Consider the following 24,514-nt stretch of genomic DNA (forward strand, 5'->3'; position numbering starts at 1 on the left):
GCCATTATGTTTATAGTTACCAAGTTTACAATTTGCTCAGTAAATACGAGGTTTGTCCGGAAAGTACGTATAAAAGTTTTTTAAAAATTTTATTTTACAATTATTCAGGTAAATCAATTTTATCCCCTTCAAAGTACTCCCCCTGTGACATAATGCACTTGTGCCAACGCCGTTTCCACTGTGAGAAGGCTCCTTGAAAGTCCTCTGGTTGTAGGTTTCTCAGCTGCCCCGTCGTAGCTTTTTTTATCTCATTTATGTCCCCCAAATGCCGCCCCCGAAGTACCAATTTGGTTTTTGTGAACAAGAAGAAGTCACACGGGGCCAAATCCGGCGAATAGGGGGGGTGTTCGGTCACCGTAATGGAATTTTTACTCAAAAACTCACGGACAACAAGAGAGGTGTGGGCAGGGGCATTGTCGTGGTGAAGAATCCAACGCCCCTCTCGCGCCAATTCTGGACGAACTCGTGCCACACGAGCTTTGAGGCGTCTGAGCACATCGACGTAGAATTTTCCATCAACTGTCTGGCCTGGAGGGACGAATTCTTGATGGACAATCCCCCGAACATCGAAAAAAACAATCAACATTGTCTTGACATTTGAGCGGGATTTTCTTGATTTTTTTGTTCGTGGTTCCCCGGATGTCTTATCGAATTAGATCGGCAAAAATTTCACGGCCATTCTTGCCGAGTTTCGAGAGAAACTTGATTACGACGCGCTGCTCTTCAACGGAAGCGGGCTCCATGCCGACGGGGTTTCGTTAAGAGGTAACTTCACAGATGGCGTGACAAGCCAGTTCGCACCGCACGGCGGTCAGACCAGAACTGAAGCATTGTTAGGGACATAAGGAAGGGGTCCTGCGCTTACCTGGCCTCCCCACTCCTCTTTCTCGCATTCCAGAACACTTTTATACGAACTTTCCGGACAGACCTCGTACTACCACCTGACGTGACCAATGTCACGTTAGTAAAGTGGTAGGATTTCATATTAATTGCAAGATTTGATTTGTACACATAAACATGCAGCATATGCAAATATAACCAAGTGCAGTAACAAAAACAAGAAGCATTATAATTTTGGCCTCTGGATGTGAAATCGTATAAAAAATGAAATAATATGGAGTCTATGACGTTCATATCTAAACTGATAATTGCTACCAATATTTTTTTCCCTCCCTTTTACGTGTCGATAGCTCATTTAGCACTACACTAAAATATATTTTTTGAAACATTCAACGCGAATTTGAACAAAAACTGTTATGATTGCGCAATAAACATTGAAATACCTAAACTCTTTAGTGACTTGCAACTTGGTAATGAACCTTTCGTCGAGTCTTTTTAAATACATTTATATTTATATTAGTATTTGTACCCTCGTCCAAGGTCATTACTAACTCATTAAAGCAAAAATATGGAAGTAGCTTAGGTGTTTTTTATGTTTCATAGTCGACTATAGAATTTATCGTTTTTATTTATTCTTCTGTTCTTTGCTTACTCAGTCTGTATTACTGACATAGAAGTAAAGAATTAAATCTATTTTCTTGATCACGTAACTTGAAGAATCGACAACCAATGGGGAAGAAAGGTTCTTGAGTGGCGACCCCGTAGGAGCAATCGCAGTGTAGGGAGGCTACTAGATGGAGTGACGACCCCGTAGGAGCAATCGCAGTGTAGGGAGGCTACTAGATGGAGTGACGACCTTAAATGCGTTGCAGGGAGTCTGTAGATGCGGTGGCTCAGGACCGTTCCTTATGGCAGTCTATGGGGGAGGTCTATGTCCAGCAATGGACGGATAATGGCTGAATTGATGATGATTATCTGTAACATAGGTAACATTTTATAGTATTTAAGAAATGTCCATCCAAATCGTTGTAAAATACGACTGGGACACAAAGTTCATAAATACTTTATTATATTTAGATTATCCCTCCTAGTAGTAGCTTTTTCAGTATCTGTTTATCAATTAATTAAATTGTACACTATTTTTAACAAGCATTATTTTTTATTATTCCTATTCCTTGGCGCAAAGTTATTTTTAGTCAGTTTAAGCCACAACAATCATGCGTTGTGTTGTGTGCAGACAGGAAACAAGCTATAGTAAAAAGTTGGGACACGCAGCTGCGAGCAGTTCGTTAATTATGTTGGCACGCGTGTGCAACCTGTAGCTCGTTTCTCGTAAAACAAGACGTTCAAATTTCGTTCAAGTTTAGAAGTCGTTCAATTGAAGACCTGTTCAAAGGTTACTATTACAGTTGGGACATGGAACAGTCTATTAATTATGTTGGCACGCGTGCGTAAACTATAACTCAAATCGCCTAAAAACAAATCAGTCGTTCAATTGAAGTCCTATTTCAAAGTTGATATTCACATTATTAGCGAAGATATCGCGTAACAAACATACAATAAAAAATACAAGCGTATTGAGTACTTTCTTCCTTTATCTACACTATAGACTACCCACTTTCTTCCACAACCACTCTTTAGAATCAACTTCTAGCAGCAGTATTTTCGAACCGATACGACATTATAACCTTTAATAAAAGAGCACATATATATTCTTTTTTAAAAGGCCGGCAGCACACCTGCAATCCCTTTGGTGTTATGGGTGATCATGGGCGATGGTAGTCACTTACCATCAGGTACGCCGCATGCTCTTTAGCCCGTGTTATATAAAAAAAGAAACTAGATGTCTATTCTAAAAAGAGAAAATGATAACGCTTCTGCCAACTGTCTCTATGTTACTCGTACGATATTGTAGTTTTCGGTTAGAGAATCAAATGGCTAATAATCTGCCTATAGCACAGAATATTAAACAGTACAGATACTTATAGTGCCACTTTGAAAGCTCAAATGGTATGTTATACGTCAGATCGTGACGTCTCAGGTTCTTATAAGAATGTCTGTCTGTACAGTGTGAGGTATCAATGATATTCTGGTCAATTAAATGTTTCCACTACTATCTACATATATCAGTTATAAAAAAATATTTTCAATAGTATAGAAAAATAAGTCTGTTTAAAAGAAAAAAACATTTTTAACGACAAGCTTTTATAACCTTTATCCTATTAAAGGTTAAGACTTACCACACAGAGTTATAATTAGTAATATAATTTTTGCCAAAACAAACAAGCCCAAGCACGACGTTTTTATCACGCGTTGGTTACGAATTCCTATGACCGCATTCCGTCTTCATCAGACCAGTTCGGTGGTGCTCTTGTATTGTTACCGAACTTATATAAGTATACCAAATTTTAGCGCAATCGGACGCCAGCAACTTGTTAAAAAAAAGATTTAAAATTTTAACTAGAAATACAATAAATATTAAAGCAAATTAAATGAAAACTTGAAATAAAGCAGTTTTCATCGTTAAAGTAAATGTATTTAATGTTAATTGATAATTAATGTGGATTTCATTTAATTTTGAGGTCGCTGAATATACAAATAAATATATTATGAATTATAAAATATATTGACATATCTGGATTAGAGCACGAAACCAAAGAGACTGATTTATATCTCTTATGCCTGACCGACCACATTATTTATCTTTAGCGAAGAGTCTTTGTATGACATATAATTTTTAAACCGGAATACCCACTGTCGATCTGTCTTATGAGATATAGTAATTCTCGTGCACATGTACATTCTTAAGAATAGCCAATTAAGGCGAACCGGTTTACTGAGCAGCCTGGTGAATTGGCTTTTAGACATTTTCGGGCGCAAAACCGCATTATTGTACCCATTCGTCTTTTTATCGTGAATTACAAACTGTTGATTATGGGGGAAGGGATTTGTTAATATATAATAAAGGGAACTATATAATAAAGGGAACTAAACGGCCTTACATACATACATATCCGTCACACCTAGTTCCCAATGGGGTAGGTAAAATTAACAACCGTATTGCTAGCAATATATACTACCAGGTTGACCTCCACGTGATTCTACTTGGAAACAATCGTGGTTAATTCCAAATGAATTTGACACGATGGGTCTACTGACCTACTTTCGTCCTCATCTATCATCCCTATGTATACCGATAGTACATGCAGGGTTACCGTTTCATTTTCACCCATTAAAAAACAACCGTTGATTAATGGACTCTTATACAGGTGACAAACGAATCATTCTATAGAAAAATATTCACTGCATCTAAAATAACTTATCAGCAATGTCTTCTTACTTATTTTTTCTCACATACATGGTGACGAAAATATACCTTATTACTTGCATTGCAAGCCTTTTTAATTATTCAGGGACAATATGTAATTTTCTGATCCTACTGCCAAATAAGGTAATTTGTAAATGTATCTGTATCCATACAGAATTTTGTAAAGTAAAAATTATTTTTCTCCTTTCTATATTAGGTTGTTTGGATAATACACTTCATAATTGAAAACTAAAGATAATACGGATGTATTTGAAAACTTACTAAAACTTTTCTATTTATATTTAAAAATTGACTTGATTGTGTCCTTATATCACGCGATTCCCTGAAAACTATCGTGGTCAATTCCTGAATTCGACAGACCGACTTACCTGTATCCATCCTAATCCTGGTACCTACCCCGCTAGAGTAAACCGATAGTGCAGGCAGGATTACGATTCCATTACCAATTTAGCATGCATAAAAAGGTCCTAATATGAATAAGTTACTTTGAAATAAATGTATTCTATATAGCACTGCAAGAACGATATAAATACAATGATTGTAAACGAGAAGTTTATATTATATATGCTTGGATTTATCACGTCCATACACCATTACACCATTTTGTCCCACCACAAACATTTTGAAACCAACTCGTAGACATTTTATATCCGTACAAACGGATCAATATCAGTTGACAAACTTCGATAAACAAACGGAGCAAGTGTACAAACATGGTCCAAAACATGAGGACTGGATCGCGGCAGCCGTGGGTGAACTGGTCCCACGAGGTCGGTGTGTTTTTCTAACGCCTCCGTTGCTAACTGTACCGGATACCTAATATACACATACCGATATAACCCTTCGCACACCGTCTACCGATGCGGTTGCAGTAAATACTGGATTGACTTCAAATTATTTGAAAATAATTATTCTCTAAATATTGACGGGTAGGTTGCATCATTATAGTACACAGTACTGTGTCATATACAGTTATAATTAATTTATTATTAATCTTAAAATATACACAAAATATAAAATTAAATAAACAAACTTTAAAACTTAATAGTCGAGGGATGCAGTAAAACATCCCTGTTAAAACATCACCAAAGGCCTTACTGCGGTTGTCAATTCATCTGCCAAGTGCGTCAACTACTGGCAGAACCCCCTTTATGTAGAAAGCCTATGTTCGCTAGAGGACAGTTAACGGCTGATATGATAATGATGGAATTTTAAAATAAAAATTTTAATAACTGTAGTATAGATTTGTCGCCAACTACAATGGATTCTAATACGTATAGGTACGTGGTGAAATATGAACACACATCGGCAATAGTCGACAAATGACTCTGACTATCGCATTAGGGATTATGATCATACAGTTGTATATCAGTATAATGTATGTATTGTTTTATCTTCAATATGTCTGACAATTCTTTTTCAATTGAATTTTACGACGACAATGTCACTTTCATTTATACTATTGTTTTTTAAATATAACAGAATTGTAGATGTTGTAAAGTGACAAGAAGCAGATACCGATGTTATATCTCCGTTATGTTTAGATCTTATAATTTGTACCAAAATTAAGCTTTCTAGATCCAATTTTTTTTTAATATTAACAGTTATAAAATACAGGTCAGTCATTCAGGACATTTTTTATCAGATTTAAAAACTTGTCGCCCATAGTAGGAAATTAAATCGTCTGAATAATTTACCTAAATTATCGTCATTTTACTTTTAAATATTAATTAATAAAGACCACTAGACGCTGATCAGGTTTTGCTTTAATATTTGCGGTTAAACACAAAATATATTTCCTTGTATCAAATCAGAATATCGTATCTCACTGGCCTTGATTTTTCGTTAGATTTTTTTTACAAAATTCTTGGTGCATAAAATGTCGCTTGTATCTTTATTTCGTACTAGCTGTTTTTCACAATTTCAATCGCATATATCCGCCGACTCCTGTTTCCGAGGCATTTTTATTTCTAGTTGTTCACTATAGTACTTACAAAATTTCAAAACCTACAACACCTACAACACTGGCTATGTGTTAATCAGTCGGCTACTTATTTAGACTTTCGTATTTCATTTTATCCACTAATCCTCCCCAATAAACAACGATAGCGCATTAGAATAGAATAATCTCTAATGACTCTTATACACAGCTCCATTGAATCTTAGAACTAAAGGGAATATAAAGATAGAATCACCTACTCTTTCTATTAATAATGTGAAAGATTGTAAAAATGTTTGGATCTTTGTTATTCAATGACGTTTAAACGGCGGAACAGATTTGAATGAGATTTGTTAGACAATTAGGTTATATCCTAACTTAACGCATAGGATTCTTTATATAATAATTCATGCGAACAAAGCTATGAGAAACAACTAGTTAATTATCATTATTATGTGAATTAAAATAATAATCGAGCAAACAATATCTAATGTTAATTATTCCAACCCACTACGGAAGGCAGAGTCGACTCTGCACGGTATTTTTTCATTTCACATACAAAAAAAAGCTACCACATATTGCTTTCTTCCTGCCTAACAATGGCTACCGTCGTATCTCCGAATCTCAAAATACACATTGAATTCAAATGAACCAGAGGCACGTGGGTGCTCCGCTGTCACAGACGAGCGCCGGCGCCGCACCGGGCCCTATCCTTTTGTACGAGAGGGAAAAGCTTGGATTATCCTATTACATTTTCTCTTACTATAGAAGTTAAAAAAAAAATTATATTTGATAAGATAAAACGTTTTTCACGAATTATTGTACCATTCATTTTAGACACCAAGGAATAAAAACTCCTAATATCTTTAGCAAAAATTGAGCCTCGTGTACCCTCCAGATATGCAGGCCTGTTTTGACATTTCTCAAAATATTTTCTAGATCTCATCTAAGTATAATTAGCCATAGACCTTGATCATGGGTATTATTGATTAGGTAGAATACTAATAGGATGCAAATATAAATGCTTCATTTATACTTAAACCCTGTTTTTGGCAGCTTTGTTCTGTTTATTTAGTTTGTACCTCTCAAATGTTCGTTGTCTATTTTTAAAGTTCGTTAGGAACCTGGTTTCTCATGATACAGGATATCCTAATTTGAGGATGAGGCTTTGAGGATATAGGTGTGATTGTGTTGCACTTATCATTATAATTATCTTACACATTATTTATCTATATATTATATTATTATGTGAAGCAAAAAGTTTGTACTCCTTTTTACGAAAATTGCGCGAACGGAGGAGTATGAAATTTGACACACTTATAGTTTATATAGAGAAAGAGTGCAGAATGCTAATATTTTTTTTAATTATGCATAAAAAATGTATTAATTCAATAAAAAACATTACACACACAACCATTTATTTAACTCACACATGGCTATATGTATACTGTTTTGTTTATTGTTAAAATCTGTGATCAAATTGAGAATAGATTAATAATGTTTGGCCTTAAATATTATTTGTTATAGTCTTACTGAATGTCAAACATAACCATAATAAATTCATTTATTACAATAAATTGTCTTCGACTACGGGACGACCACTAGTTCTGATAAATACTGCTGCAGAATTATTCAATTGCTTATCTTGATACAACCATTGTAATAACATAATAATTAAAAATTGAAACTACCATTCATTGGTAACTCTATTTCCGCGCTATTATGGGTAGTATCTTAAGTTCGCGCATAAGTATGTTATGGGTTCTATTCTCAAATAAAATAACAGACAACTATGATGGAAGGAAAGTTGTACTACAAGTTACGATACGACCCATTGCTCTTGGGCATTAAACTATGTATGTATGTACTTATTGCTCGCTACAGAAAAGCGCAACGGTAACTTAGTCTATAAATGGCATTAATATTTAATTTTTATTGCATTGATTTATATTTTTAAGCAATAATAATAATACATTTATTGCCTTTTAGTTACGTAATATTCTAACTGTTATACTCGCGATGGTCATGTTCTGGTTTCTCTTAATTCTGGGACCAAAAACTTCACTATCAACTCTTGTTCTATTAATTCTTATTAATTTCAACTGTGTAGGTCACGGCATAGAATAGGTTACCCCTTCCTATCCCGTAAAATATCACCAAAAGCCAAACTGCGGTTGCCAACCCTCCTGCGAGAACGAATCTCAGTTTAAACCTTTGAATTTTCAAATTCATGTTTTAATCATTTAATAAAAACTGTCACATATTTCGTGTTTCGGGAGACACGTAAAACCGTCGTCCGGTAAGAAGCTATGATAAAGGCCTTCGTGTACCTATAACGAAGGTAACCCAAAAGTTGACACCAGAGGGCGACACCCTTACACGAGTATTATAATTATACAGATCAGAAATACGTCGCTGTATGGTTCGCCTGCTAAAAACGAATAGGTACACAATAGAGCGGACGCAGCGCTGCACTAATAGCAATTTCCTTTGAACTACGAGCAGTAACAACAACAACCACGATTGTTGACGTTACCAGCAAGTCACGTACCGAGAAACTATTAAGTTTTCAAGTGCCAAACATATAGTACAGTAACCTCCTCCGTATACCATCTCCTTTGATGTCGTCAACTTGAAAAACAGGATTCTAGTCTATGTATCTATATAAATAAATTGAATTGCTATTCATTGATAAATGCAGCAATTGAAAATTCTTGGACTGATTTTTAAATGTTCATAATAATCCTGTTAAAGTTCTCAGGAAAAGAAAAAATTAAAAAGTTGTTCGGAAAGTAGGGAAAGATATATTTTTTTGTATACACAAAACATCATAACTTTGTATTAGTATGCCATTGTATTCATTTTTTTTTTCTATATAATTTAAAACTTTACTGTTCAATAAAGTGTTATAAACAAACAAACAGAACAAACGTTTTTATTTTGCCCATTATGTTTTAAAATTTTGGAATTATATCATGGGTAGACAAAGTGCAGGAAGAAGATTGCTTCACATACGCTCCTATAATATACAAGGTGCTATAAGATATTTTATTATTTGATCTCAATGACAATATAGTAACACGGTAAAAATACCGAAATAGTATGAACTTTAGATATAGGAGGACCAAAGTAAGCCAACATCTGTCCAGCTAATTTATAATAATATGAGATTACCTTGAAAGTAAACATCTAAATAAAAAAAAAAAAATTAACCAAAACGTCTAAATGTAAACTTCTTCCTCTTAAAGTCTATTTAAAGTTATCTGTTTTACTCGGGAATTACTATACATTTGTATTAAAAAAAGACTAATTATGATATAGTTTTAACTTGAATATCATGACACAGCATCTGTCAGGAATGAAGGAAAAAAGTCACCGCAAAAAAGACACCGTTTGTCGTATCACCTCACTTTCAGGGCACTTCCCTTGATAATAAGTCGAGTCTGGGGATTCTTGGCGTCGATATATCTAGCGACGTCCAGTTTTGCGGTCATCTGGAGGAAAAAGCTAAGATAGCTTCCAAAAAGTTGGGGGTGCTCAATAGGGTGAGACGGTATTTCACGCCAGAAAACCGCCTGAAACTGTATAAAGCTCAAGTGAGGCCACACATGGAATACTGTTCTCACCTGTGGGCAGGAGCGCCACAGTACCAACTCCTTCCGTTAGACCGCATTCAAAGTCGGGCAGCTCGAATTGTTGACGATCGGCGTCTTACTGTCCGGCTCGACCCACTGAAACTGCGTAGAGATGTTGCATCTCTGTGCGTCTTCTACCGAATTTATCATGGGGAGTGCTCTGAAGAATTGTTCGGATTGATACCTGCTGCAGATTTTCACCATCGTACAACCCGCCATAAACTAAAATTTCATCCCAACCATCTGGACGAGTGGCGGTCCTCCACCGTGCGTTTTTCAAGGCACTTTCTTCCACGCACAACCACTCTTTGGAATCAACTTCCAGCAGCAGTATTTCCGAACCGATACGACAACATAACCTTCAAGAAAAGAGCATATTCCTTTTTAAAAGGCCGGCAGCACACCTGCAATGCCGTAGGTGTTGTGGGTGACCATGGGCGGCGGTAGTCACTTACCATCAGGTGAGCCGCATGCTCGTTTGCCCCCTGTGTTGTAAAAAAAAAAAAAAAAATGTAATTTCACTCCAGACTTGCAACCAAAACAAATATTGCGTGTTAATTTTCTCATGCTTATCAACACTTCTGAACTGCTGTTTATTTTAAGATACGACGTTGACATAACTTTAGTTCCAACATACTCAACAAAACGTGGACAATTTTCAGACTATATGTATATATATTTTTATGTATTAACTACCGGTTTAACTTACGTGTAATTAGATCCAAAAAAACTCGACTAGTTTCAGGGCCAATTCGTGATCTTTAGTCATGAGCGACTGTGATGTGAGCGCGAGCCCATATGTACATATATATATAGTACAAATGAATAATTGACACGACCATAAGTTTACTGATACTCAATAGTAGTATCAGTAAACTTATGATTATACAAATACAATATCGATTCATTAATTGAATATTTTGCTTTTTTACGAATTTCATTTCATTTAAAGTATATTTCAATAAATTTAAATTTCAACAAAACTTAATTAGTCACATTTTGAACACAATGTAGTTTATTCTAAACAAAATAAATTCAATTATATTCCTTCATATTTTAATTAATATTATTTTATTATTGCGTAATTTTGTTGTATATAATTATTGTTACTTTTGTTTTTAATATTAGCTCTCTTGATCTAAGTAGAATTTGTAACGTACTATGAATTTATAAGATCTAATGTTTTATACCCAAAATCATATTAAATAATATATTATTATCATTCATCTCTCGTACAAAACGCTTTCGATATAAGCAGAGAGAACCTAGTACCATATGGTACAATCGTTGCATATTTATTTCATTACTCACATATTCAACAATATATGATAGCCACGACTTCGTAGTTATTATGACGTCAATAAAAAATATGTAGTGTGAATAAAACGTCTCCATCTATTAAATACATAAAAGGATCGAAAAGTTCGACCGAATATTTGGTTCAGGTTATTTTGAACCAAACATTTGAGTGAATTTTCTTGTGACATCAACTCCAACTAGAACGCGGTTAATTTCTTTGATTGGTATGAGAAGATGAGCCTAGCAAAATATCATGAAATCTCATCTATACGAAGTTACCTTAACTTTTTATTGTCCTCTTATTTCAGTGAAATAATTAAATTTAATAAAAATATATCAACATATCAAATAAATTTTATTATAAATTTTACGTAAGGTGGAAGGGAGCACCACATCTCATCAAAGGTAACGAGGTTAAAATTAAAAAGTATGCCGTATGTACAGGAACAAACTATTTCTAACTAGCTTTTTTACCCATTACTTTGTACGCGTGGGTTTTAAAAGTACGAAAACACTGAATTAGCTTTCTAGATTAGGTATCAGAATAAATCAAAACCTGTCAAATACCTATCCCGCATCCAACTACACCAGTAGTAGTTTTTTGCGTGATGCCGGATCAAACACACAAATAAAATATCTACAAAGTATTGTTTTGACATCTATTAGTCTTATTATGACTTCTTATATTATTTTGTTTTAAATATCTCCCATGCACATACATGATCTAGTTACAATTACATTATATTAGATAAGATAGTAATCTTGATACCTATATTATTCCTTAAAAACCAACAAATTTGTTTTATACGGCCTTTAAAACTAGTGTATTACTTTCACTTCCCTCCGTTAAATTTGATAGAAGTTCAACGTCCACCAGTGTCCATACCCGAGGGTGGGACCAAGTCTAATTCAATTATAGGATTGTTTGCCACCCCTCCCTCATAAGATATGCTTTTAAAGGGTATCACTATGACAAATTATTTAACTTATATCAGAATGCATGTTACTAATGATAGATTGACACGAGAAAAGTTTGGATTTTTATAGAGGGTTCATTTGAAGATCTAACTTTTTTCAGCAATACCTGCTAAAAAACGAAAGAAATAATATAATAATAGTCCAGTCTAGATATACGAGTCTAATAACGCCAACTAAAACTAATCAGAGCTTGTGGTATGGGTACCTGCTAGAAAACTGATTATATATTTAATATATAATATATTTTTTTATCGTAGATTCACTCCCAGACTGATGTGAATAGAACAGTGTAAAGCTCATCAAAAACATGTATAAATATATATATATATACACATAGATATTTTTTATGAGTTGCGGTATCGGTATACGCTGGCGTGGTACTAGTGAGGGATGATAAATAATATTAAAGTCATGTTAATAAGCCCATCGTGGCGAATTTGCAAGAAATTAACCATACTGTTAGCCAGGAAGGACCACGTCGATGTCGACCTGACAAGGTGGAGACTAGCGTTCCTATTACAATTCGTCCGAAGAAGGTCGTCACATTGTATTCTTAGTTATCGGCCTCGTCACCATACTACAACCATATGGACAGACAGACATTTTTGTTTAGGCACCATGAATAACCTTTTAGTTGTGACATAGCTACTTGTACATCGTAAATTTATCGAAACTGTATTTTGTTCTCGTTTCTCTTGGCACATAATGTGCGACCTTCGTAACGTTTATTTGATCTACAAACATGAAACCATTAGGTCGAGCGAACTAGACGTTAGTTCGCAAAATAATTCAATCAGTTGTCACTACACCGCAATCCTGGGTGATTCCGAATGGAAAATATATGGGCCACAGACAATTTATTATAGTTTTAAACCGCCTGAACATAAATCTAACGTAGACGAAAAAGAAAACAATAATTTATCATTGCATTGTTTGTGTTTTTTAATTAGTTATTTTGACTGAGTATAAAATATTATAAGTCTTGATATTTATTGATCCATGAGAAGAAATTTGCCCTTCATTTATTGTTTTTACAATGGTCGAGGAAAGAATATTTTGAAGAATGATTATCATAACTTCAATATAAGCAAAATGAAAGAAAAATTGGATAGATTGTAAGAAAGCAATTAATACCTTAATAGTAGAAACTTAATCAATGAAATCATCGATGTTATTATATATGAATTAGGCATCCCTCTAATGGCTAATTTGTATTGATAGCAGGAACATTTGTCTTACCAGATAACATCATTGCATTATTCCCAGCAATCATTGTCTTGATGAAATTAATTTTATACAACTCCGAATTTATATTCTGTGGCTATCTTGCTTATATCATGTCAAAATTTATAAAGTTTAGATATTTAACAATAAGCTTAAACGCCTGAACGGATTTAAATGAAATTTATTACACAGATGTCCATATACTAGATAAACGCATAGGATATTTTGTATTTAACCAAACGCCGTAAGTTGGTTGTTACCGCGTAAGACAATCGTTACTCAAACATAGAACTTACAAAAGTACTATTAACTTCATAACTTCGTAGATAAATCCGCCGGTTTACACTAACATAGGTTCCTACCTATTACAATGTAAACTAGTACCTTCATTTTTCGATTACATTCATCTAATCGAAAAATTAACATTGCTGTTTCTTGCACTATTTTTTTCTCAGCATTGATTAAATCATTTATTCTTATTTAAGAGTTGCCCTCTTGTCGGTGGAGCTCTTGTCACTCATTACGATTTTCTGCCAGTTTCTTCGTCTTAATACGACACGTCACAAACTGTTTTCTTGATCTGCCTAATGTAACTATGCATTGGTTCCCCCTCCCCTTCTTTCTTCTATCTTAACATCTATTATGATGTTCATAATTTCGTGGTGTCGTATCAAGTGTGCCAACATTATCAAATCTTCAGAACTCAATAGTTTTTATTTGACTGATAAATATTGAATTTGATTTAATCAAACATCCAGCACAGATATCTAAGCTTTTAGTATTTTTATTTTATTTTTGGATTTATTTACTATTATAATAGTAATTATAAAGAAATTTTGTTTGTTTATTATCTTAACACCTCAACCAATGGTGACGATATTTGGTGTACATACTCGTACACTATTTCAAGATTGAGAACGACATAAGCTAATTTTTATTACAGTAAATCAACATAATTCCGATCAAGCGGACTAAGTCGCGGGTAAAAACTAGTTATAAATAAACTACAGAGCAAATATTTAAAAGAGTAAACCAAATTTAAAATTTTGCGAGCCAATTACAAACAGAAAGATGGACAGTTTGAATAAAGATCTAACACATTTTTTATTCTATATATAATATATCCTCTGTCTATATAGGTAGGTAACTCCGGGCTGTTCCAATTGTGTCCATATGATTGGCTGGACACTTCACAATCTGATTATTATGGTCCGTGCAATGGACTTAAAGTGGTTGAAATTGGTTGACACAGTACAGTGATTGCATGAGTTATCAATTTCTCTTAACAATCACACAGCCATAGAGATCCCATTTATTTCATATGGAGAATTCTGTAAAAAATGTAAATATATTCACGAATATAATCCCCAATAGGTAAAAAGGGTATTTGTTGATTTATGCCATAATGCTAAAAGTAAAAATAGACTTATTAATATTATAAATGTGAAAGTGAATTTGTTTATTTATTACTTCTTGGGGCCTTAACAGCACAACTAATCATTATGTTTGGTAAATATACGGTACTATATGGGATGGTGATGGGGCTTTTTGCGTGATAGAATCTGAAACGAGGATATCCGCAAAAGAACCAAAATAACTGACATAGCCCGAAGGATAAGCAAGCTGAAGTGGCAATGGGCTGATTACATAGCTCGAAGAACTGACAACCGATAGGAAAGAAAGGTTTTTGAGTAGCGACCGCGTACGGATAAACGCAGTGTAGGACGACCCCACTAGATGGAGTGACGATCTGAAACGCATTACAGGGAGTCAGTGGATGCAGGTGGCTCAGGGCCATTATTTGTGGCAGTCTATGAGGGAGGCTTATGTCCAGCAGTGGACGGATAATGGCTGAAATGATGATGATGATATGGGAAGGAGAAGGACATAGGCTACTTTTTCACCCCAATCAGTAAACATATCCCAATATATCCGCGGATAAAAGATAGTATCTGTATATTTTTTATAAGAACTATATTTTTTAATAGTAATTTATAATTCATATAATAACACACTAATGCCTACCCAGCCGTTTCTTTACTCCCAATAAGAGAAAGATGTAGTCTGCTGTTACCTACTATGTAGTATACTATGTAGTATAACTTTTTATTTCGAATTTTCCTTCTCTTACATTGGTGCATTGCGCTTTGTTTCCTTAATCACCATCGACACAACTATGTTTATTTTTTGTTACATACTAGCGTATCCCGCGACTTCGTCTGCGTGAATCAGTAAGTGCTTAAAGTACTCCTGTGTGCTCAGTGAAGATATAATCTTCCCTTGTACCAGATTTCATTCAAATCATCCAAAAGTGTTTGCCTGAAAGAATGATAAAAATCCATCTTTATAAATTTTCGTATTTATTATATTATTATACTAATCATTATCATATCAGCCCTTAACCGTCCACTGCTGAATATAAGCCTCCCCTTGAGGCATTTTGCCAATAGTTGCCACACTTGGCAGGCGGATTGGCAACTGCAGTCAGGGTTTCGGGATATTTTAATAGGGGCGCTGCTGCCCATCCCTCGCCGTCCCTTAGTCGTCATTTGCGACACCGACTGGAAAGGAAGGGGTGGCATATTCTATGCTGGGATCACACGGCCATTTGTATACTACTTAATACTATTATTTAATTAATGTGATATTTATTATTATTATTATAAATGTGGAAATGAGTACGTTTGTTTTTCCTTAGCGCCTTAACCAGTCATTATATAATTTAGTCTACAAGCACTATATGGGACGAAATAAGACATAGGTTACTTTTTATCCCGGTCAGTGAACATATTCCGTTCATGTAGACAAAGTTACGGTTAAAAGCTACTAATAATACAAAAAGTGAAAGTTTTTAAAGATTTTTATGTTTGGATATTTTTTTTTTACTTAAACACGTTTAAACGGTTGAATAAGTCATATCCTAACTGAAAACATAAGAAACACACATACTAATACACGCGGGAAATAGTTACAAATAATCTATTGTTCTCAATATTGTTACACATACTTATTATGTAATAATAACTCATATAACACACGGGTTATAATAAATATCTTGTGAATCGTGACTCGAAGTGACTAATGTATTATAAAAATACTAAAACATTTTTAATTATATATTTTAAGACCACATTGATATATAGTGTTCCTAGTCTACTAATTTAATTAACAGTTACGTAAAATTCATCTAATCAACATACATATGTTACTAATTTATGCTTATGCAATACGTAAATACGTACGGCGCCGCGTGATTAGAAAAGCTGACCCCCCAGTAACGGGAAAATGCGAGGTCAAAGATGAAGAAACTTGTGTTTTTTCGAGATTTTTCAACGTTCGTTCTCTGTTCGAATATGCGGCAAATGAAAAGACGTATTCGTCTACATTTGAATAACAGTTCTTTCTGGAGATTATTATTTTTAGATCCCGTCTTAACATGTCTAAGAATAGAAGCGCACGACAAGCAGAAACAAGTCTCTCTTTCGTCGACAACCAAATGTCGTGATTAATTATACTAATGTATCTATAAACTCGCTCATTACGTATCCAACGAAGCGCAGAACATGTGTCGTGTTGGTAATAATGCACTTTTCATTATCATCTCGGGACTTTTGCTTTTTATTGCATTTATTTTTAATTAAATCTAATCTCCTATGGATTTTACCTTATGTCCGTCTAACTTACGTGGTTGGGGGGAGAAGGGATTGTTAGTAATGAAGATTTGCAATCTTATTGCTAGCAATATACCCTATTAGGACGACCTCCACGCAGTCCCCCCTGGAAACCATCGTAATTGTTTTATTGTTGAATTGGTCACGATGGGCCAATTGATCTGCTTCATCATCGTCTGGCATCCCTCACTGGTGCCCCACCAGGGTATACCGATAGCGCAGACTGAGAAACCATTCCATTATCATCCATAAAAAAAACCTAGGTGGTTTTGGTGGTGTGTTTGTATTATAATAACTTTTTTTTATACAACTTAGAATGGTAAACAAGCTGAGGGCCCACCTGTACAACCGACACCTGACACAACATATATACTGTTTCGCTCATGATACCCCCCCCCCCCCCCATGCGTTGCCATTCCTGAGGACTTAGGTGTTATTCCTCTGTACCCTGTAAATTCACTTCCATATCCCACCTTTGAAACCGAAACACAGCCATGTAAACACAACTGCTTTACAGTACAAACACGAATGGGACAATGGTACCCAAGCAAACGACTTTTGTACAAAGTCTTCCTCTGGCACAAAGTATAAAGTAGTAGGCACAAAGAATAAAAGAATATTTATTTTAACATAAATGTTATATAGGTTACCTACAACGAATTATATTAAATTATAAAGCGAAAAATTGTTGCAGCCAGACGATTTGGTGATACACGCATCTGTGTAAACATTTTACACAGATGCGATATAAAATAAATTATATAAATCTATATGTATTTAATCGCTATTAAAATGGAACACGTATAGTAATTAAACCTATCTGAAATAACTATTTGCTCTACAAACCGCAGATGTTACTTTCCCGGAATATTCTTACGATTCACCCAATTCAATTTAACGCTAGACTAATCTAAATAGAGAGTTTACGCGAATCATACATAATATAATGTGATTCATTTCGTAAACATTTCACGTTGACGGCGTAATATTAGTAACTAGTATACATAGGTTCTTATGGCAGACGAGATTGTTGTTAACGAAGACGGTACCCCATTGATAACATTATACATGATTATACACTAACTGCGCTTGCCAACCCCCGTGCCATGGGGGAAAGGGATTGTTAGTAATGGAGACTGAGAATCCCCTTGCTAGCAATATACCCAACTAGGTCGACCTCCTCACGGTTCCCCCTGGAAACTATCATAGTTAATTCCTGATGAATTCATCGTGATGGGCTAACTGGCCTGTTTTCATTCTCATCTATCACCCTTCACTGGTCCTCCACAAACGTGGTATACGTTAGCGCAAACGGGGTTACCATACCATTTTCACCCATCATTTCTGGTGAATTTGTCACAAAGAGCCAACAGAGCTGACCTAGTCATTATTCCTTACTAGCATCCTGCCTGCGTATATCTACTCATAGCGTATGTGCGGTTATTAGTTTAGTTATCATCCTTACCATATCATATAATACCAACTGTTAACTGTCTACTGCTAAACATAACTTGGAGGGGTTTTGCCAATAGTTGCTACGCTTGGCAGTCGAATTGGCAACCGCAGTTAGGCTTTGGTGATGTTTAAAGTGGGACAGTGGAAAAAAATATTGTAATGCCTCATAACTATCGTCATATTTCACATACACGTACTATTGGGAATGGAAAATGAAGTTGATTAGGCGAATAGAATCGCAAATAAAAGCTGATACTAAATATGAGAGACACCACCCATATTAATAAGCGGTCTGCCGTTCCACAATCGCTCGTGACTACACAGCATTCCGTTGCGACGCAATCGAGCGCGGAAGGTCGCTCAAATCCGTTCCGTGGCCGTATACCTGTTGCTAATCGTGGTTATAGTTTGACAGAAACAAAATTATTACAGAAATATTTAACGACCTCTTTGCGCAATTGATCGGATTCTTGCTCGGGCTAATTCTCTTTGGTGGGAAGATTGTTTATGAATGAAAACGTAATGGTAACTCCGCCTGTGTTATTGTTTTAGATACGCTGGCAGGATACCAGTGAGTGATGATAGATAAAGTCAGTTCAGAGAGGCCGCGTTGACGTTGACTTGACAGGGTATTAAGTGTTGTGTATATTTCGAAATCGACCTGATTATGACAGATCCCTATTCCTCAAAACTGACCAATAATTTTGATGATTTTCAGCCAACTTAAAAGTGAAATATATTTTTGTTTATAATAAATAGATTATTTTTAAAATGAAAGGGCTTACTCAATTTTTAGAAATAGGCTCATATTAATTTTGATTAGTTCATTAGTTAACTAAATTTTTTTTATCCTAAGTTGTATTGACCTCAAACATTTTTATTTTCAGGCCAGCCTTCGGCAATTAGACCTGTCGCTGCTATCAGAACTGTGGACTCTCAGCGAAGCCATGGCGTCGTGGAGGCGACAGCTGGAAAGAGGACCTCGCCTCCGGCCGGCACCGCCGCCTCCACCACCACCGCACTATCTCAGAACTTAAGACTCCTTACCAATAAATTAATTTTGAAACACAATCCGCCTTGATGTTTATTTTAATGATCACAAACAGTTACAAGTCTAGTAGCCTACGTAGACGAAGGACATTTTCTTCCTATAGATTTATGTCGTCCACCCAGTAGCGTGATTTTTAGTCCTGTCATAAGAAAATCCGTAAATTACAAGTACACGATTTATATGTAGGGAGAGTTATGTGCAGACAAAAAATCCTTCGTCTACGCAGGCCTTAAGTGTGATTCGCCACGCAATAAACTTGAACGTGAAATGAGAATCGTTCTTGCTAAATTACCTCAAGTGTTTTTAATTAATGTGTATTTGCGAAAATAAATATACAATCGATTTTACAGAGAAATATCAAAGTTTTCACATCCAATATTATCATTGTATGGTGAAACTAACATAAGGGTGTTGCCTGCTAACTTGTTTCCATCAGGCGCTGTAGCAATATCACTATTAGTTGTATTGGTGCTTCGATCATTAACCGACTACATAACGCATCATGAACTAAATCCAAATCTGTTTGTGTTACTACTGCCAAGTAACTAGTTGTATTACTGTTTCGGTCTGAAGGGTGGGATATTGCAGTTAAATTAGGAAGCGAACATATAATACCTCAAAAATTACAATGCATATGGGATACTATGGGCATCTCGGTGTATTCTATAATGTCCACTATGCTGTCACGAGTTGTATTGCTTTCTACCTGGTAGGCCGTCAGCTCGTTTGTGAAATCAAGTTGCATAATGTAAAACTAAATAAAAAAAAAATCATAAATAATAAAGCACAATTTTGTATACAAATGCAGACAACCTAATTCACAATAACCCACTCCACAACAGAAGCTATATAAGCTCGGCCATTTTGATACTTTGACATGACATGAGTGCATGAAAATTGATGATCGAAGGCCATTAACGAATACCCGCCTTTTAAAATACCCCAGGTTGAGCTCCTTTACTACCCTTACCATACTTATTTGATGTATTGTAACCGATAGCAATAATTTGTGAAAAAGATTTGTAAATGTATTCTAAAAGCTGTTACTAGTTCTTTACACACGTTTCTTTAATATATTTATTTGTACTAAATAAAGTACATATTATGTAGATGCATAAATAAAGTACTACTACTTTATAGCGAAAGAAAATTAAGTATGTTACCTGTGCCTGTATCAAAGGAGAAAATGTTGAACATTGTAAATATTATGTAGTAATAATTTTGTAATAAATGAATATAGCATTCAATTTATTATAGTGACGTGTGTAAAAACCTTTACAAATTGATTTATTAATTTAAATGGATGGTTTTATAATTTATCGTTGCATGATACTGAAATGAGAAAGCAAAATACAGGTATGCAATTTTAGATATAAATATTTTAATTTTTCGATATGATACACGTCCATAGTTTAATGCGACTTCTAAAAAGTACATTTTGCTTTCATATTTTATCGTTACGATAAAATTGTCACATAGTATAATGCGTCACAGTAAATTATAAAAGCGTCCGTTATCGTATGTAGGCTTGACAACTTACTTCAATGACTGTTGGGCATTTAATTAGCTCAGCAAATAAATAAAAGAGATCTTACGAGTACTTCAAACATTACAGTTCCATCTAACATTAATAACAAAGTGTTACGTAGTTGTATGTATATCGTGTGCATTGTAAAAACTTAGTTGTAAGCTTAGGCATTTTCCTAAATAAATATTTAATAACAGTTTAATGAATTTCAATGCTATACAAGCTAAAATCGAAATCATAAGCATCCACGCATAGCAGAACACTAAGAAATGTAGTTTAGTGAAACTGAAATTTACCCCCCAATGAAATATACTAAATCGTTAATTAGACCAAATTTCTGACATTTTTCTACCCATATTTTCTTGGGGCATAACAAAAATAAAAAATCAATATAAAGTAAATTATATAAATTGCAAAAAGTGTAATTAATTTATCCAAAAATAGCCTAGCAATCAGCTATTTATGAATCAATTTTGCATAACATATAAACTATGCGTAGGTATAAAAAATACATACTAGTTAAATAATAACTTCCTATTTTCATGTCATAAAAACTAAAATTGCGTGAGTTCTGAATATTACAAAAATAGATTAACAATAGTATCTGAATTACAAACTTACCACTACCAGAGAGATCGTATAAGTACTTCTTTATTATCACATTAGGGTTTTTTTTATTTTAATGGATGATAATGAAATGGTAGCCCTGCTTATGCTAGCGGTATACACCGACGAGGCGCCAGAGGGGGATCATAGGTAAGAATAAAACAGATCAGTGAGCCCATCGGAAAAAATCAACAATATATCAATCACGATGGTTTCCAAACGGAACCGCGTGGAGGTCGACTTGATATGGTGTATTGCTAGCAATGGGGGTTATTAGGCCCAATTACTAATCAAACTTATTCCCCGCGCTCCCACATTAGGGGTTAAAAAAACTATAGTTAGGTAGGTACCGTAGAAAAAGAATGCCAGGTATTATCCTTTATTAGTAATAAGTACGTTATACTAAGTCTATGGTCATAATAGTAGTAGTGTAGTAGCATTGGCGTAGGTACCTTTTTAATATAATTTATCAGCGAAGTCCCTCTTTAAAGATGGCCATTCAAAACATCTTTACTACATCTATAGTACTCGTAGACATGTTCAGTTACTATTCTTAGTCTATGCCGCCACCGTCATGTGTCATCACTATCAAATGTTGCTGAAGTAGATAGAGCAAATCTTAATTGTCAGATGTCAGGCCTGTGACTGTCAATTGTTACTTTTAGTTGACATACTCATAAATATTTAAGATAGATAACAAAAATAATAATTAAAAATAATAGAAAAAAAGCATACAAATAGACCGCTTCTGATAATAATATATTTTGAGTAATTAAACCGATGTCAGAAACTTCCCTACAAGCAAGTGCTAAAGAAGAGCAACCGCCATCCAAGATATCTGAATCAGTTAAGGTTAGTAAAGTTTTATTTATTATTCATTGAAGTATTCAACATTATTAGTACTGAACTTAGTAATTAATACAAATTGTTTTGTTACAGAAAATAATATCAATGGAAAAGGAGAATGAAACTAACGCTAGTCGCAAATCACGAATTGATCTCAACGCATTGCCGACTCGTCAATACTTAGACCAAACAGTGGTGCCTATACTTCTTCAAGGATTATCGGCACTAGCTAAAGAGCGGCCCCCGGATCCAATTAACTACTTGGCAGCTTATTTGCTCAAAAATAAAAGTACATTTGAAAATAGTAACAGTGCAACAAATAATAATCCACCACAAAATCCTCAAACATAATTATTTAGTGTAGTTTTTAGTGTAACAATATGTTTTACAAATCAGTACAGACCTATTCTAGTACTTCAGCTCAATAAATTTTAAATTTGCACATTTCATAATTATTATTACATGTATTGTGTTTATGGTGAGTTGGTAAAAATTACTCTTTTCTAATCAATTTGTGTTCTGTAATGCAGATTAACTCTTATTATGATGGCCTTATATAGTTTGTGACTATGTTTAGGTAATAAAAATATATAAAATACACAAAGAGTGTGATTAAAAGCTATGTATTGTTTTACACAAATCTATTTTATTATGAAAATAATAATGGAATAACAGATACACAATGTTCATAGAACTTAGATATAACTTTAGAAAATTATCCATATTCAGATGGATTATTCACTTAGATATCATTTTGATTATTTTTGTGTAAAAGAAGGGCACCAAATTTACAATATAACTGATAAGATGAAATATAGAGTTCTAAATTTCTGATATTTTTTACTATATCATCATAGTCATAGAATACTGACAGATATGTAATATTTGTCAGATCCGTCAATATTCTACAACTATGACGACATACATAGTTACTTACAAAAAGGCCGACAGCATGCCTTTGGTGTTGTGGGTGATCATGGGCGGCGGTAGTCACTTACCACTAGGTGAGCTGCATGCTCGTTTGCCCCCTGTGTTGTAAAAAAAAACTTGAACATGGTTTAATATAATTTGACTTGCATTTTAACATACAAACATGTATTGTGCAAGTTTGAAGTAGAGCAATAAAAACAATATAAATAATTATAATTTAGTAATTTATTTCTGATTCTATGTTGATATATTTTGTCATTATATATGAGTAAATATGTTCCTCATCTAATCTTATATTTTTATTAGGTATAGTTCATACAATTACACAGAGATATGATAAGAAATTAAGATAATGGCTGAGATGATGATAATGATGATAAATAATTTATAATACCCTAAATTTCCGCTCATTCAATATTATGAAATTTGTGATTATCTTATTTTGGATATTATTTATATATTTAGTAAATTTGACTCATTTCTGCACTAAGCCTCTCATTTGGGCCATTGTATGTGTGACTACATGTATATGTGATATATATAAGATCTTTTATATATAATTATATATGTTATGTAGAAGTTTATGTCTACTTTATTCATGAATGCACTGCCTACCTCTTTCTCTGTTTGTCCTATTATTATAGAGAAAATTATCTGGTGTTAGATCTACCAAATGCACATATGCTACTGTCCATTAAAGTTTAAATAAGTCAATATTTTGCAAATTTTAATATCTATGTAAATATATAAATTTTAATATCATTATTTTTATAATCATATTTAATTATATATAGAAAAATTACCCATTTAATACGCAGAACTAAATATTGATTTTTTGCTTTTATTTATTTATTAGAGAAGTACCAGATTATTGAAGACTATAGTGCATGTATACATTAAGTCAGTGAATCCACTCTCTTAATCAAAACTTTTATCTAAAGAGAAACATTTAATTCTTCTAACATTCTTTCAATCGCAAATAGGATTTTTGTTTTTCAGCAAATAAATAATTCATTCAGATTCTGCAAAATACATCCCCTTTGTCCTTGAAAGAGTGTCAATGATCAATATATAAAGTAAGAGAACTTCCTCTCTTACTACATTTAGTAATAGTCATTTTACAGAGCCAACACTAATCCAATGTAAAATTTATCTTTACAATTTGAATGTTCAAAATACTTACC

General features: G+C 34.1%; 2 protein-coding genes across 2 annotated transcripts in view; both read left to right on the forward strand.

The window, feature by feature from the left end:
* The window catches only part of LOC113512359 (anaphase-promoting complex subunit 11-like), a 75,686-nt gene extending 54,542 nt beyond the window's left edge, over positions 1–21,144 (forward strand). Inside the window, exon 3 of the mRNA XM_026896189.3 lies at positions 19,257–21,144. Coding sequence (XP_026751990.2) covers positions 19,257–19,406 — 150 coding nt within the window. The 3' untranslated portion in view covers positions 19,407–21,144. The remainder of the gene's footprint in view (positions 1–19,256) is intronic.
* Positions 21,145–22,188: 1,044 nt separating this feature from the next.
* LOC113512506 (protein dpy-30 homolog) lies at positions 22,189–23,909 on the forward strand. The gene is made up of 2 exons (XM_026896406.3): positions 22,189–22,406; positions 22,494–23,909. The coding sequence occupies exons 1-2, from the start codon at positions 22,335–22,337 to the stop codon at positions 22,749–22,751; spliced, it is 330 nt and encodes a 109-aa protein (XP_026752207.2). The 5' UTR covers positions 22,189–22,334; the 3' UTR covers positions 22,752–23,909.
* The last annotated feature ends 605 nt before the right edge of the window (positions 23,910–24,514 follow it).

This window comes from Galleria mellonella, unplaced genomic scaffold, assembly GCF_026898425.1.
Source record: "Galleria mellonella isolate WM207_F2 unplaced genomic scaffold, CSIRO_AGI_GalMel_v1 utg537, whole genome shotgun sequence".
In the NCBI taxonomy this organism is placed as follows: domain Eukaryota; kingdom Metazoa; phylum Arthropoda; class Insecta; order Lepidoptera; family Pyralidae; genus Galleria; species Galleria mellonella.

Coding starts and splice junctions, on each gene's coding strand:
- LOC113512506 (XM_026896406.3), top strand. CDS start 22,335: ATGTCAGAAACTTCCCTACAAGCAAGTGCTAAAGAAGAGCAACCGCCA. Junction 22,407..22,493: donor AGATATCTGAATCAGTTAAG/GTTAGTAAAGTT, acceptor GTTTTGTTACAG/AAAATAATATCAATGGAAAA.